Source organism: Rhipicephalus microplus, chromosome 6 (assembly GCF_043290135.1).
Source record: "Rhipicephalus microplus isolate Deutch F79 chromosome 6, USDA_Rmic, whole genome shotgun sequence".
In the NCBI taxonomy this organism is placed as follows: domain Eukaryota; kingdom Metazoa; phylum Arthropoda; class Arachnida; order Ixodida; family Ixodidae; genus Rhipicephalus; species Rhipicephalus microplus.
The window spans coordinates 31,358,200-31,375,681 of NC_134705.1; the positions used below are offsets into that span (position 1 = coordinate 31,358,200).

At 45.3% G+C, this 17,482-nt stretch overlaps 1 protein-coding gene across 1 annotated transcript in view; it reads left to right on the forward strand.

Annotated features, from left to right (window-relative positions):
- The window catches only part of LOC119167688 (nuclear exosome regulator NRDE2), a 370,836-nt gene that overhangs the window by 52,852 nt on the left and 300,502 nt on the right, over positions 1 to 17,482 (forward strand). Inside the window, exon 3 of the mRNA XM_037419210.2 lies at positions 16,173 to 16,373. Coding sequence (XP_037275107.2) covers positions 16,173 to 16,373 — 201 coding nt within the window. The remainder of the gene's footprint in view (positions 1 to 16,172; positions 16,374 to 17,482) is intronic.

The following is a 17,482-nucleotide window of genomic DNA, read 5'->3' on the forward strand; positions in this document are numbered from 1 at the left end:
TCACTCACAAAACTTTTTTTAGTTTGTCACAATCACAACACCAGTTTTATGATTGCTTTGTCATATATAAAATGGCAGAGTATGCTAAAAGGGCTGTGCTATGTTCCCTGTGAAAATTGAGAGCTACCACTATCATGGTGTAGCAGTGTCTTGCAGTATTCATACCGTTGGTCATCCGAACTCAGATCTTACCATATTGTCAGGAGGTTGCGACGTGGCCGAAGACAGGAGACTGTATGTTCAGATCCAACTGTTTATTTGGGCAAACCTGTGCCCGGCAAACGAAAAGTCAGATTACAGTAGCAGTCTTGCAGGGGTAGCGGTGAACGGAGCGTCGGCCGTCGATCCACTGACAAGCCGTGAAGCGTGTCGGCATTTATACACTTGCCATCGAACATTCTAGTGTTATCGCTAGCGGCGCTGAGGTTTGTGCTTAAAATTGCGTACAGGGTAACGGGGTGATAAGAAAACTTGAAGAAGAAATGTGGCAATATTTACTCGCGTAATGAATGCACTCGCATAATAAACGCACCCCCAACTTCAGTCGGCAAAATCTGGATTTTTTTCTCCCGCGTAATAAATGCACCCCCTACAGTCCGCGCTGCAGTCCCGCTAACCGACACTTGGCGCCTCCTTGTCTGTTGGGTCTCCTCCAGTTTTTATTATTATGCCGACCCCCTTCAGCCACCTCGGGTCACTCCCTCCTCTCCCTCTTCATCCGCTGTCACGTGCCGTATTGTTCTTCTTTCTACCTGCGCACGGCACATCCCCTGTCTTTTTTATTATCTGTGCACCACAGCAGGTTTTACGAACGCTGCGAGTGTGGAGACATCCCAGCTGATAGACGTCAGACTCTGCCCAGGCGGCAAAAAAAATGCCGCCACCAGCGCTCTCATCGCTGCGTCGGCCATAAATGGGTAGGGCAAAGAAAGCCGCCCGCAAGTGAACGTGCATAGGCCCTACTGTTTTGTTGGTCTTGAGGAGCGGTTTCTTGAAAATCAAGGACCTGGCAAGCTCCTTTTGTCAATCCAAACTCGCTTTAGGAAAGTAGAAAGCTCATCAAAGTGAACTGCGAGTACAACGCAAAAGATGTCCCAGATATTTCGGTGTGCTGCAATTCAAGTGCAAGTGAGCATCGCATCACATCGAGTTCAAGGCAAGCATTTCGACGTACGTTCTTTAATGCCTAAATGTGCCCCGCTGCTCTGGTCTAGTGGCTAAGGTATTTGACTGCAAGCAGGTCGCGGGATCGAATCCCGGCTGCGGCGGGTGCATTTTCGATGGAGGCGAAAATGCTGTAGGCCCGTGTGCTCAGATTTGGGCGCACGTTAAAGAACCCCAGGAGGTTGAAATTTCTGGAGCCCTTCACTACGGTGTCTCTCATAATCATATGGTGGTTTTGGGATGTTAAACCCTACGTATCATCATTAATGCCTAAATGCATTAAACTTAGGCATACGCATGAAGTCATAGCTATGAATAAACTGTGCAAAATAAAGAAACCTTGGATTAATGAACATCTTATTCAGCTTATCAAAAAGCGCAAAAGGGCCTTTTCCCAATACTGCCAACATAAATCTCCTGGATATTTTAATAAAATGAAAGATTTGACATCACATTATAAAATTAAACTGAAAGAAGCCAGGAAAATGTATTTTAAGATTTTGGCTGCTGACTTTCCTAATAAGAAGAGGTTTTGGAAGTATATGAGACAATGTGGTAGTGAGAAGGTTAGCCCACCAAATCTACATTACGGTGGCGAGATTGTAACTGAGGATAGAGATGAAGTCACAATTTTCAAGGCCTTTTTAAATCAGTTTTCCGCCCTCCTACAGAAGTGATTGCCATGAATAAAAAGAACAATGTTCGCCTATGGATGAAATAGAGCTTGCATTCATTGGCATAATGAAGTTGTTACAGTGCATCGACAAAGGTAAAGCTACTGGCCCTGATGGTATATTATCAAGAGTTTTAAAACACTGCTCTGAGGCAGTAGCTCATTAACTTTATGTCATCTACAAAAAATCACTCGATGAAGGCAAGCTTCCTGATGACTGGAAAGTAAAGTTGTGCCAGTTTTCAAAAGTGGTTCTAAATCAGATGTATCAAATTACAGAACGATTTCTCCAATGTTCTGAACATGTTTTTTTTTCTCCCAACTTGAACATGTTCTTTTTTCTGCTTTTATGAATCACCTCACTTCAATTAATTTTTTAAATCCTAAACAATACAAATTTAGACAGAGTTTTTCATGTACAACCCATTGAATTGAATTCTATCATGATATAGCATCAGTTTTAGATAATCGAGGACAGATTCAGAAAGGCCTTCCATATGATATCACACTCGATTCTGATTCAAAAACTGCAGAACTTGAACATTCATCAAATCATTTGCCGATAAATTACGGACTATTGAACATTAAAGAAAACAGAAGGTTGTTCTAGGTGGATCATATTCATGTTTAGTTTCTGTGATATCAGGGGTATCTCATGGTTCTGTACTCAGCCCATTTCTCTTTCTTGTGTTTATTAATGAGATTTTAGATACAATTAAGTGTCATATTAGAATGTTTGCTGACGACTGTGTGCTGTATACTGAACTGACCGACCTAACGGATTCCACCCAGCTTCAGGATGACCCTAATCACGTGAAGGTATGGTGTAAAAATAATGACATGGTATTAAACACTAATAAATGCGTTCAGGTCAGTTTCACTAAAAAGGTCAATTGGTTTACAAATCAGTACATCTTAAACAATGAAGTTGTTAGGAAAGAACACAAATATAAGTACTTGGGTGTCATGTTTTCTGAGGATGGGGGATGGTCTGAACACATTGGCAGTGTTTTCAGCAGAGCTGGAAAAGCCCTAGGCTTTTTACAAAGAAATCTTAAGCTTTTAACCAAGGGGGTTAAACAGGCCGCATATTATGCCTGTCTGAGACCAATACTGTGATGTGCCTGTCCTGTGTGGGATCCATTTCACAAAGTACGTATATTCATGCACTAGAGCGCATTCGGTCGATAGCAGTAAACTTTGTTCTGGGAAAGTATGACTGAGCTGAAGACTCCCAATGTATGAAAAGAGAACTTGATTGGCAATACTTTCAAGATCGAAGTAGCAATCTAATGTTGAAACTATTTTATTCAATCTATAACAAGAAAACAGCCATTAATCCTTTAGAATATTTAAAACCAGCACATTATCAATCCTCTCATCATGACCAAAAGCTTTAAGCAGGGCCATACAATCCCAGAACTGATCTGTCTAAGCATTCTTTTTTTCCGCAAGCCATTCTCAAATGGAATATGTTACGAGCCGATTTAGTTGGCCGCAAGACTACACATTCATTCTATGAGGCACTGTGCCCCCCGCAATAATGCCTAAGATGGCACTGCGGGTATTGTCCCAAATAAAAAAAAAGTATATACACGAGCAATCAAACAATCAGTGGTACAAAGCTCTCTTTATCTGGCATGAATGGCCCGGATGATTTTTGTTTTTGCAGTTGCATTTTCTATCGACGTCTCGCTTCCTGTGCATTGAATTGTTGCTAGATTGTTCTGCTTATGGTTGTCTTCCATTTTCATATACTACAAATGGGGATACATGCGTGTCCACTTTTTCAGTGAACAACGGAAGGCAAAACCGAGGCTTCCAAAATAGCTCCGGCAATCTCTGAGACCAAGGGCAAGAAAAATCAGATTGTGGTCGCGATCATTTTGCGATTTATTTGTGTACATGTTCGCATTTTCTAGTTTCAGCTGGAACTTAGAGCCTTCAAAGCCCTGCGTGCTTAATGCTGTGTGGTGGAAACCAGTTCAGATTATCGGTGTTCGGGGCGTGTGCTATGTTTATGCACGCCTCACCTGTCTACAGTTGCACGGTGCGCACTGCGGGGAGGCTCTGTTAAGCTTCATAGTCAAAGTTACCACAGTTCTCCATCAAGGATACTCAGTACAATAACAGGAGACCTACATTTCCACACATTCTCATGCTTTGTAAAACGCGAGTAATTTCTTAAAAAAACGTTCACGACGACCCAAATCCAGCGCCCTTGCCGTTCTGCTTCGCGAAAGCTGCGGAAATCAGCAAAACCGAATTTCTTTACATTTGTGGCATTTCACAACGCAACAGTAGTGCCGACTAGGGCTTTTTTTGTAGAGCGCGGGGCTGTTGCATCTGCTCTTGTTTTCGCCGTCTTTCTGGTGAGTGAACTAGCAAGCAATTCATGGCAGTTCGGTGACGTGTCCGACTAGCGAAGAGAAATTTGTAGCTATTTTTCTAAGTGTTCAACGTGCAAATACACCTATTATTTAGCTCAATCGTTGTTTCGTATGCTGTAATTGCACGTGTTTGCACAGCAAACTATGCAAGGTGGTCGGGATTTCCACTACTTAAAACTGTGATGACAGGTGGTGCTGTGTGTCTGCAGAGCTCCAGAGTTTGACGTCTATAAGCACACGACGAGCGAAGGTCACAAAACTGCCCATGCCAACCGACGGTCGCTTCCTACAAATACGAAACCTTAAGGCCACCCACATGCTCATGATTTTCGAGCGACGTCAACAGGGTTTGTTGTCGCCATGGTCGTCGCGAAGGGCCATTTCTCCCCATTGCGTCACAGGTTTCTCGAAAACAAGAAAAATTAGCTTGTTGCCCAGAAAAAGTTGTGACGATTTCTGCAATATGGTCGCACCTCCGAGTCTCACTTTGGTTGCCATTTGCTCTTCGTGCTTGTTATTCGCGCATAATTCAAGGAGCGCAAGACATAGGCTATTTTTTCTACAGTAGCTTCTTATGTGAACTACAAGATGGCAGTCGTATTTTGTTGTTCATCTTGTTATGGACAATTCGTTTTGACACTTTAATGGTAGCTTGGTGCAATATCAATGGCGCGGGCACGGTCGTCATGCGAGCTTGCTACGAAGTTGCCAGAGTGCCTCGTAATGTCATAGCGCACGCTTCTGGGTGCCCCTCTAGATCACAGCAGATACCACTTCTGTGGTTAAACGATTGCAATTTAAGAAAGCTGCAAGACGCTCTAATGAAGCGTGCATGTGGTGGATGGTGAGCTTGCAGAAGATAGCGCCTTGTACCTCCGAAGATAAGTGAAGTGCAACAAAGAAGCTGTTTTAGGCAGCGTATGCATGTCAATTGCAAAAGGCTAAGTGACTTTTTTTTGCATTACCGCGTTTTTTTGCTCATCCTGAAAAAGTTTTCATAAAATTTGCCCTACATAATCACCGCACCCCCAACTTTGCTCTGACTTTTTAGAAAAAAAGTGAAATTATTACGATTGGCCTGTTTTGAGTACACGAGCGCCGCCAGTGGGTGCACAAGTGCTCATGGGAAAAGTGGGTAGGCCACAGCAGCCATCACGACAAGCGCGCATGCCTCATGCTTTAGCTTTTTGTTAACCCTGTGCCAGCGCTTCTCAGATCAAGTGAACTTGGCAAGGCGCGGTATCTGCGTGATTTTTTTATTAACTGGGGTACTTAGCAGTGACGGCCTGTATACTTTTTCTATCGGCCCGCCGTTGAACTAGCCGGGCAGATCAGGAGCTTCAGTCTTATTGTCTTTAAACGCCAGTACGTCTTCAGCATAAATGAAAAAAAAAAGATCTGGTTGCCAAAAAGGGCTAGATTAGATTAGATAAGATAGATAGATAGATAGATCTATCTATCTATCTATCTATCTATCTATCTATCTATCTATCTATCTATCTATCTATCTATCTATCTATCTATCTATCTATCTATCTATCTATCTATCTATCTATCTATCTATCTATCTGTCTGTCTGTCTGTCTGTCTGTCTGTCTGTCTGTCTGTCTGTCTGTCTGTCTGTCTGTCTGTCTGTCTGTCTGTCTGTCTATCTAATCTAATCTAATCTAGCCTAGCCTAGCCTAGCCTAGCCTAGCCTAGCCTAGCCTAGCCTAGCCTAGCCTAGCCTCGCCTCGCCTCGCCTCGCCTCGCCTCGCCTCGCCTAGCCTCGCCTCGCCTCGCCTCGCCTCGCCTCGCCTCTTACCTTTGGGTCCCCTCAAGGTCACCCCCTTCACTTGTCGTGAACGAAAATTAGCATGGGGGGATAAGATGGTCTGTTGAATATGACGCGCTGGTGAAAATATTGTTACGTGAAGGTACATGCGAAAATAAACGTTTGAAGAAGTATTTACACAGCGCCAACGCGCAAGCCAAGATGGAGAACAAGTGCTGTGCCCTACACCGAAATCACGTCGTCTTTCTCCATGCCTGTCTAACCGCTTTTGTGGGACATTGTCTGATAACATAACCCCCAGGAGCTGAAGCACCGTCTCGGTGCTTTCTATGTTGTTGCCGAGTGGTAAAGCTTAAGGCGAGATACATGAACAATGTCTGTAAATAGTGAAGGGGAGGAGGAGGAAGACTCGAGTGGGGCTATCTCGCAGGTCACATCTGTCACCTGGGGCAATACGTGGTAGGGTCCTGAGTAGCGGGAAAGCAGTTTTTCAGAAAGTCCAACGCGCCTGGTCGGAGTCCACAATAGCACAAGAGAACCCGGAGTAAAAGAAACTTGGCGATGATAGGAGTTGTAACGCTGCCGCTGCTGATCTTGTGATGCTAAGAGGCGCTGACGGGCGGGCAACTTCTCGGGCTTGTCGAGCTCTGGTGATAGCATCCCGGGCGTATTCGGTCGTCGAGTCGACGGCTGTGTGAAAGATGGTGTCAAACGGTAAAGTTGGATCACGGCCAAACACGAGATAGAAAGGTGAAAAACCAGCTGCATCGTGGCGTGAAGAATTATAGGCAAACATAACGAAAGGCAATGCAACGTCCCAGTCCTGGTGGTCGGACGACACGTACATGGCGAGCATATCGGTTAAAGTCCAGTTGAATCGCTCAGTCAGTCCGTAAGTTTGCGGGTGGTAGGCTGTCGTAAATTTGTTTTGTCTCGCAGGAGCGAAGCAGGTCATCGATAACTCTGGAAAGGAAATAGCGCCCACATTCTGTGACGAGTTGGCGTGGTGCGCCATGATGAAGTATGACGTCGTGCAGGAGAAAATCGGCAACGTCCGTGGCACAGCTGGTTGGTAGGGCCCATGCAATGGCGTACCGGGTTGTGTGATCCGTCGCAACAGCTATCCACTTATTGCCAGAAGTGGATGCAGGGAAAGGGCCTAGGAGGTCAAGACCAAGTCGAAAGAATGGATCAAAGGCAATGTCAAGCTGTTGGAGGAACCCAGCAGGGCTTACCGAAGGTTTTTTTCGGCGTTGACTCTGGTCGCATGAGGCGACATAGCTGCGGACCGAGCGATAGCTTCTCGATGATGCTACGTAAGACAGGGTCTCGGCGCTGTTCCTCACGGATGTTGCTTAAAGCGGAGAGAGACAGGACACATGGCGCTTCATCGAATGCCTCAGGTGGGTCCACTGGATTCCGAGATAAGCAGTCAGCGTCATGGTGTAAGCGGCCAGATTTGTAGGGCACCGAGTAGTTATACTCTTGGAGTCGTAATGCCCATCGACCAAGGCGCCCAGTAGGGTCCTTCAAGGATGCGAGCCAGCAAAGTGTGTGGTGGTCGGTTGTGACGGTGAAATGACGACCGTGTAAATAGGGCCGAAATTTTGCAACTGCCCAAACGAGAGCAAGGGAATTTCTTTCGGTGATTGAGTAATTCCTTTCCGCCTGCGAGAGGAGATGGCTGGCATAGGCGATAACGCGGGTGCAGCCGCTTTGATGATGGACCAAAACAGCTCCAATTCCGTGGCCACTGGCATCGGTGCGGACTTCTGTAGGGGCGGCATTGTCAAAATGGGCCAGAACAGGTGGTTCTGTTAGCAATGCAATTAGTGTAGAGAACGCCGTAGCCTGCGCAGCACCCCATGTGAATGAGACATCTTTTCTGAGTAAGTTTGTGAGAGGACGGGCTACTTCCGCATAGTTGTTCACAAAATGTCGAAAGTACGAGCACAGACCGAGAAAGCTGCGGACTTCCTTGGTGCAGGTCGGAATGGGGAAGTTCCGCACGGCTCGCACTTCATCAGGATCCGGGCGTACACCAGACGAATCGACAAGGTGGCCCAACATTGTTAGTTGCTGGCGTCCGAAGTGGCACTTTGACGAGTTCAGTTGGAAACCGGCATTGTGAAAAACAGCCAGTATTGAGGATATGCGTTCAAGGTGGGTCTCAAAGGTCAAAGAAAAGACGATAACGTCGTCAAGGTAACATAGACAAATCGACCATTTGAACCCACACAAAAGAGAGTCTATCATCCGTTTGAAGGTGGCTGGAGCATTGCCTAACCCGAAGGGCATGACCTCAAACTGGTAAAGACCATCGGGCGTGACGAAAGCGGTCTTTTCGCAATTCATGTCGTCGACAGCAATTTGCCAGTACCCTGATCTTAGATCAATGGACGAAAAATATTTAGCGCCGTGAAGACAATCCAGGGCGTCGTCTATGCGCGGTAGCGGGTAGACGTCCTTTTTAGTAATCTTGTTCAGATGTCGGTAGTCAACACAGAATTGCCAAGAACTACAGGTGAAGCCCATGGACTACGTGATGGCTCAATTATGTCTCTGGTGAGCATTTTGTCGACTTCTGCTTGAATTATGTGACGCTCGCTTGAAGATACGCGGTATGGACGTTGATGGACAGGGGAGGCGTCGCCGGTGTCAATGCAGTGCTTTACAGCAGTGGTTTGACCTAGCGGATGATCACAAAAGTCAAATACGTCCCAGTATGACTCAAGGACGTGAAGGAGTGAGTCAGCTTGATGAGGCAAAAGTTCTGACGCGATCGTTTTCTTAACATCAGCAGACAGGCTTGCGTGCGAAGATCGAGCATGCGTGTAGCTACAGTGTCCAGCATCGTTCGAAGACAGAGCTGAGATGATGCATTCGTCAGAGGGAGTCAGCATGGCGAGGGCAATTCCAAGCGGGAGTACTTGTGGACCCAGAGCAAAGTTGAGCGCAGGAATCAAGGCGCGGTTTGCACGTAACTGAATAACAGTGTGTTGTAAGGTAACACTGTGAGTCAAAAGAATGGATGTGATGGGCACGAGCACATAGTTGCTATCGGATACAGGTGGTGAGGGCATTACAGTAATGCAGGTCACAGTTTGCTGTGACAAACGGACATGCTCAGCAGAGCACATACGAGCTTAGGGTGGACTGGGCGGATCAATCGAATACGGTAGGTCAAGTTGCACAGTACCAGCTGAGCAGTCGATGGTGGCGGAATGAGTGGACAAAAAGTCAAGACCAAGGATCACATCATTGGTGCAGTGATAGATAACAGTGAAGAGAACTGAAGTTTGACGGCCGGTGATAGTGACGCGTGCAGTACAGACGCCAATAACAGAAGCCGTACCACCATCAGCAACATGAACACTGCGTGAAGGAGCTGGAGTGAGGACTTTCTTTAAGCGGTTACGAATGTGCAAGCTCATCAAAGAAATATAGGCGCAGGTTTCCACCAACGCTTTAACAGATAAACCGTCCACTTCAATGTCGATCAGGTTCTGATGGGTCGGCAGCGTCAACAGAGGAATTGGAGAGCAAGTCGTATCTGCAGCGTCACCTCCAGGAGCTGCAGCCGTTAGTTTTCCGAAGAAAACCGCAGGGTAGAGGATGGGGATGGAGAACGGGGTGGCGGTGGAGACTGGGAAAATCTACGTCGAGCTGAAGGTGAGCGAGTGTACTAGGCAGTGGTCGTAGTGGTCGGGTCGTAACTAGCTGAGCCATCACGCCGTGGTAGTTCCTGGCTATAGAGATGGGCTGGTGAGTGGAGGTTGGAGAAGCTTGAGTTTGCCCGATGCGGTGAGGCCCACGTGCTTCGAATGGCGGGAAATGTGTCTCACTCGTTCACATCAAAAGCATATCGGCCTGTCATCAGGCCTCCTCCATGCACTTGGGTCACTGTTACGTGGAGGAGGGTGGCGATAATGCTGTGGGTGGCTGGAGGTAGATGAACTGACAGCGTCGGAACGGTGCACAGAACAGACCGTGTGAATACCCGTGTTGGCTAGTTCTTGGCGAAGAACGGTCTGTATTAGCGAAATGGTCGCATGAGGATCACTCGGTGGTACTGCTCTCAAGGGTGCGGGTGATATGGCCTCGATTTCGTGGCATACGATTCTCGCGATGTCACCGGAGTGTGAATTAAGCTGGGTCGCAATACGAAGATCCTCGCAAGTTGACATCGCAGCAGTTTTGGGAAGGCGCATAAAGTGGGGGGCAATGCGACGGCTTTTAACCTCTTGAAAGCGTTGGCACTCCGAGATAACATCTTGCACGGTAGAACAGCCTCTGCACACAAGGAGGTTAAATGCATCGTCTGCGATGCCCTTGAGCACGTGCGCTATCTTGTTTGCATCAGCCATGGTTCGGTCAATTTTACGGCAAAGGGTCAGCACATCTTGTATATACGCCAGGTAGGACTCCGTGGACGTCTGAACACGTGTGCCAAGTTCTTTCCTATCGGCCTGCTTGCAGCGGGCAGATCGACCAAACAACTCGCGTAACTTGTTTTCGCATACGTCCCAGCTCGTGATCGCGTCTACATTGTTATTAAATCATGCCTTGGCCGTTCCTTGCAAATAAAAGATGATGTTTTCCAGCATCAAGGTTGGGTCCCACTTATGGTTTTTGCTGACGAGCTCATAGAGTTTAAGCCACTCATCCACTTTCTCGCCTTCCGTTCCCGAAAAGTTGCCGGGATCGAAGGTTAGAGCGGCCACAAGGAAAACAGGCGAGGTCGGCGTCGTAGATGCATTGGGCGCGGCAGTTGACGAAGCGTTGCTGCCGATGGACATGTCGGAAGCAGCGACTAGGCGCCCGCTTCGTTATTCCGTCGTGCGTTGTAACCCAGCATCTTCCACCAAAATGTTACGTGAAGGTACACGCGAAACTAAGCATTTGAAGATGTATTTACACAGCGCCAACGCGCAAGCCAAGATGGAGAACGAGTGCACCAAAATCACCCTACACCGAAATCACGTCGTCTTTCTCCGCGCCTGTCTAAGCACTTTTGTGGGACATTATCTCATAACAATATGAATAATGTCACAATCCCGTCGCACATGTCATCAAACACTTCCCACCAGACAGTGGCACATACCCACGGGCGGGTATATGCCGCTGGTATGCGAGTATGTGCCACATGTTATTGACACTTAGTATCTACCCAGGAACGACGAGAACCCACCGGGGCAATTTTAACACGTGAGTGTTGAGGAATACCCGACATCAATAGCGTCGACCCAACGAAGGCATAGAATAAATCTCAGTGTTAAGAAAAACTTGACATAGGCAGCGTTGACCCCCTGACGAATGCAAATAATAAATTTCAGGGTCCCAGCAAGACGCTGCCGCACGGGCGTGCTGGGTCCCCCAGCTTTGGTCATAAAGAGCGGGGCTCCGCAGAGCTTCATGGAGCTTCGACGAAAGGGTCGTGGGGTTAGTGCATCTGTACCGTGCTGGGCAATCCCACAGCATGTGCGGACGTCCCCTCATTAGAGGCTTAGGCCCGGCCACCTAAATCTGCTGGTTTCTTATAATCAAGTTTATTCCTCCTCCTCTTCCCAGCAAGAATCGAACCCAAGCATCTTGCGGGGTATTCAAGCATTCTACCACAGATCTACGAAAGGTCTCGGAAATACTGTTCAAATAGACGCTAATCTTCGTGAAGCGTCAATAGTGGTTGCAGTGGTGCCTACCCAATTTTCTAAACATTACATATGCACTCCTTTGATACGGCCATCACGTCAGGTTAACGTAAATTTTGGTTGGGTGCCTGCCGCTGATGTTGATTTATGTAGCAGTGTCCAGAGCCAGCATCTTCGCGAGCATAAGCGCTCCATATCAGCTTCCGGTGTTGCTAATACGCATGTTCCAGTTGGCATCGTTGTGCAAGTGCAAACAACTGGTTATATAAACATCAGCAACTCTTGAACATATGTCTGTGCGTGCAACACTTGTACATATATTTAGCGTCATTTCATGACGTGTCGCTCCATAAAAAAAAATTGCAACACAGTCACCTTTCGTCCGCATGCTTCGCATAACGTCGATTTCCAGGTACGTGGGATCTGCTGAACTTTTGACATTTTTTCTTTAATGCTGAGCGTAAGCATGACATCATAATTTCTTTTTGAATTATATTGAAATGCGCCAACATGAAGTTCAACACCAGTTTCAGTGAATGTGCAATACTATATAGCCAGTAAACATGCTCCATAGGGACAAAGCAAATATTATGAAACCGCAAATTATCCTAGCAAGGTACCTCGCAAGCGGATTCTAGTTCAATTCTTTTGTCCTTAAACACGTTTAGAATGGGCTCACTGTTTTTTTACCGTGCATAAATTGTCAATAAAAATCAAATCATTCTGTAAAACTTCTCCCAGTTTGCAATTAATAAACCAATCACTCCACAAAGGTATTCATAGCACCTCGTGAACAGTAAATGTTTGAATAAATATGAATTAGTGTTCCACTTCAAACTCCACGATGGCACGTTTTGACTACATGTATCAGTGCACAATATTGTAGTAAGCAACCACTTGCCGCCCAGTTCATCCGCCCTGTGATACCCACACGGGCTGCGTTATTCCTTTTACATTTCATGTGCAGAGATACATGCAGGTGCGCTTAGACATATCTAATGTTCAGGATTTTTTAATACCCAACAAGTGGCGACACATTTTTTTTTTTCGTTTCGTGCTCACACGGTTCCACCAAGCAGCATGTGCACCGCGACAGCTGCCGCTTCGCTCGGCGTACACACTTTTCCCATAGTGCTCTACGCGCCTGTGGGGCGTTCTGAGATTGCTTGAAAGTGATGTATTAGTTTAAAGTGTGATGTGTGATTTACATTTGCCTGTATTGAAAGTAGTGTGAAAGGAATTACGGTGTCAAATTTTATGCCAATTTTAATTACTGCCTTATTTTATGACAATCCACACAGGTGGTGTAATTATTTAAGCAATACTATCAGAGCCATAACTAGTGGGAAATTGAGTGGGTTTGACCACGGCTAAAATTTTTTCATGCTTTAACTTTTTGTGTGATACTTAAGCATTTACGTGCCTTCACACTTTACCAGTTACTGAAATTGGTCATTTTACTCATTAACACCCTTCGAAAAATTTCCTTAGTACAGCCCTGGATACTGTCAACATATAGAGTACATGGCACACTATTGTGTTTGTTGCAGAAGTCGCTTAGTCCGTAAAAAAAATGCCACCAGTAACTCTGACAGGCTTGAAAATAATAGCACACCAATTTCTGCATTGAAATGCTGGGGCCGTGGTAATAGTGAGCACCCCATTTTGCTGTTTGTTGTGGTATATTCGGATGGGGCATCCACAGATCGTGAAAATTCCGGCCGTGAAATCCAAGCAAGTTTCTCCTCCCCCACTTCCCTATGGTGAAATATATTTGCACTGGAATGGAAAGGGGACCTTTGCTCGGTGCCTGACCAAAGTTCGAGATGGCGGCGGGAGAGCCTCTAACAGTACAGACCTGTGCTACTGATGCAATTTGTTATTGAATACATATGTACGTCTACTTAGGACAGGTGGTAACCATGGAGCCGAACCACAAGACTGAAGTAACTAGAATAAAAATGGGGTGGAGCACATTTGGTAAGCATTCTTAAATCATGACTAGTATATTGTCACTGTCTCTAAAGAGGAAGGTATATAACAGCTGTCTTGCCGATACTTACCTCCGAAGCAAAAACTTGGAGGATTACAAAGAGGGTTCAACTCAAGCTGAGGATGATGCAGCTATCAATGGAAAGGAAAATGATAGGTGTAACCCTATGGGACAAGAAAAGAACAGAGTGTGTCAGGGAACAAACCGGTGGTAAGGAGATTGTAGTCGAAATCAAGAAGAAATGGTCATGGGCGAGGCACTTACTGCGAAGGAAAGATAATGGCTGGTCATTAAAGATAGCAGACTGTATTGAAAAGAATGCAAGCAGATGAAAGGGAGACATAAAGTTAGGTGGGCGGATGAGATTAGAAAGTTTGTGGGTATAAAGTGCCAGCACCAAGCACAGGACCGAGTTGATTGGCAAAACATGGGAGAGGCCTTTGTCCTGCAGTGGGCATACAGTCTGGTAATGATGGTGATAATAATGACACATGTATTTACTATTTTTACTGCACCAGAGGGAATCCACCTATGTAATGACATGGGGGAAAGACGTTCTCCAAATGTTAAGGCAATTTGTGATGACTCGTAATGTAAGCCTGAGGCACTGCACTGTAATAGTACTGAGAAATCGTGTACGTATATTAAGAATCTTAAAACTGGGATTCTAAGGAATCACTGTAGCAGGATTCTGTAACTGAGAACTGGCTCGGAAAAAAAAAAAAGACATGCAGCTTCACTACTACGAAACCTAAGGAAGTGCACTGCATGGGCACCAAGCTCATATTGTCACATCGACGAAGGGAGTACACTGTTTGTCCAAGATTAAACTGTTTATTCAGCTGAAATTTGGCCTGTCAACGAATAATTAAAATACAGTGATACACACTGGCACTGATAGCAGCGAACGGAGTGTTGGCCGTCGATCAACTGACAAGTGGTGAGGCGCGTTGGCATTTATATACGTGCAGAGAATGATCTGGCATTATCGTTAGCAGCGAGGTAGGTTTTAGAATAATCTGTAATGTTCGCGAAGGGGGCGTAATTTAAAAAATAATGATCTACTGCAGTTCTGAAGCTTCTCGAACACTGCAGGCGCAGTTTGCGCTGAGAATTACATACAATGTAATGGTGTAATAAGAAATCTTGAGAAAGGAATGTGGCTTTGCGCCGTCTGAAAAAGGCATTGTCTGGATGCTTTAAGAAAAGACGAGAGTATAATAATGAAGTAAGAAAATAAACAATAAGTACAAACAATAAAGCACAGCAACAATGAAATACAGTCCTAAGATTTGCGCTTGAAATGGCTTGAGGTGCACGACATGGAATATTTCAGGTTGTACACGGCATCGTTGAGAGTTCGTAACGCCGTCGAGAACAACCTCGTAGTCGAGTGTACGGAGACGTCGAACTACCGTGTACAGTCAAAAGTAGCATCGCAGAAGTTTTTCAATGAGCCCACGGTGTATCAGCGTCCACACCCATACACTGTCACCAAGCTGGTATTCCACGAAACTTCTTTGAAAATTGTAACGGTGGCTGTCGGTGGTCTGTTGGTTTATGTGGAGGCGGGCGAGTTGTCGAGCTTTTTCGGTGCTCAAGAAGTAGACAGTCACATCAATGTTTTATTCGTCGCTAATGTTGGGTAACATGGCATCGAGCGTCATGGCCGGGCTCCTTCTATACAACAGCCTGTAGAGCGTCATCTGCTTCGTTTCTTGGACGGCTGTGTTTTATGTGAACATCACGTACAGAAGGAGCCCAGCCACGACACTCGACGCTATGCTGCTCAGCGCGAACCCTGCCTGTAATGTACGCGTAGGGGGCATAATCTTGACAAAATCTTAACTGCAGTCCTGAAACTTCTTCAACATTGCAGGCACGGTTTGCTGTGAGAATCACTGACAGTAAAACTGGGTGATAACAAAACTTGAGGAGGGAATGTGAAATTATAGTAGTTCCTGCTGCTCTGTTTACCAAAGCGTCAATGACTTCTAAATGTTTGAAGTGAGCATTCCCCGGGATACAATCGGACCTAGTAGGTGCCTTCAAAATTTTTGACGTCACTGTGTTTAGTGTGGGAATCTCAAGGAGGTGTCGCCACTCGCACTTTCTTCTTGCACGTTTCTCGCTTACTAAGTGTCGTGTTGTGAAGAGAGTGGTGTTTTCACGATTATGAAATTGTACTTCGCTAATACGAGAAAAATTGTTTTGCTCTTTAGTGCCTTATAAAATCAATTGTGAATGTTACCAGCTGGCCCAACAAGGAGAGATTGATGAAGAGGAAGGCCGGGAGGTTAACCAGATATTAGCATCCTGTTTGCTACGCAGCACCGGGGGTGGGAAATGGGGGCAAGAAAGAGGTTGTTTCACCCAACAAAGTGTTCTCTTAAGGTCAGTGTTTTGACTCCAAACAAGCGTTGCGGGGTTGTGGCATTGCACGAAGAAGCACATTTTTTGTGCTAGCCAATTACCAAAACTTTCAAGCAAGCAATGATGAGTATAGAAAACTTTTGATACTTCGCAGGACACACGAGCATCAACAGGATGAGAAAGAAGTTTCATCGCAAAGTGAAGAATCGGACAGTGAAACCCTGCCAGAGAGCCTGCTGTCCAACGAGAAGAGCTTGCCAAGTGAGGAAAGACAAGCCAAGCTCAGGGGCCCCAAGGAGGAGTGCATAAGAAAGGTTGTTGAGGCAACTGAAGAGGCTGTTCCTGAAGGGAAAAGGTACACCGAGTCAGGGCAAAGGCTCGTCAGCTTTGATTAGCTTACTTCATACCACAAACTAATTAATATTTATACTTGCTTCATTTATATGCATGTACTGTTATGTGCTCAGTGTTATTACATGGAGTTCTCAATGAGAAATTTTCTCCTAATCTGAACTCAAACATTATGTGAATTTTCTTTCAAATCTGTGCTGCTGTATGCTTGTCCTTGAGGACCTGTTCACCCTCATAATGTTTCTTCTTAGCTTTACAAATTCACGCTGAGTAAATGATTCTAGCACCGTGTCATGAAGTTTGCAAATAAGTTTTACCTGTCGGTCATTACTTGAGCCCTTTCTGGTTGCAAAAGAACCTTAGAAGCAACCTTCTTTAGCTGTTAAACAAACTTGCACATTTCTGTGGAAATGGTTTCTAACTCGCCTGGGTGAAATAGAATTGCACTTTCTGCCACATATTATGTGTATATTTCCAAGAAAACTTGTTGCTTTATTTCTGATGTGATTGGGTTTCATCCAAGGAACTGTTGCCACCTCTTGTCGCAGGTCATACCGCACTGCTTAGAAACTTCACGATTGTTTCAGACTGTTTTTTATTTCTTTATTTATTTATCAATTACTGCAAAGACGTAGTCCTAGCAGAAAGGGCAAATAAAATGGTACAACAGTGAAAATGTTGAAAACAAAAAATAAATGAAACAGGAACACTAATACAGAAATAGTCAATACGTTTGGCAAAATACTATACAAACAAATTAATAATAATGAGCATTTTGGTGTCAATTCGATCACGCAATTCCCTTCAGTTATTGTACGAAGGAAAAAAGCATTTTTAAATGTATTCGTTCTCGCGAAGTAGGGTGTTAATGCATCTTGTCTATGGTGACGAGTGGTTTGGGTTAATAGGGGCGACAGATATAATGATGAGTCTTGGGGTGCATTGTTCGTGTAAACTAGTTTGAGAAATTTCATTCTGTGTTTCTGTCTTCTCATATCGAGTGGTTCAATGCGGTTAGCATTCATAAGTTCTGTGGGTGAGTCCTGTCTTGAGAATTTGTTAAATATAAATCTAACTGCCTTTCGCTGCACTCTCTCGAGGCTATTGATATTA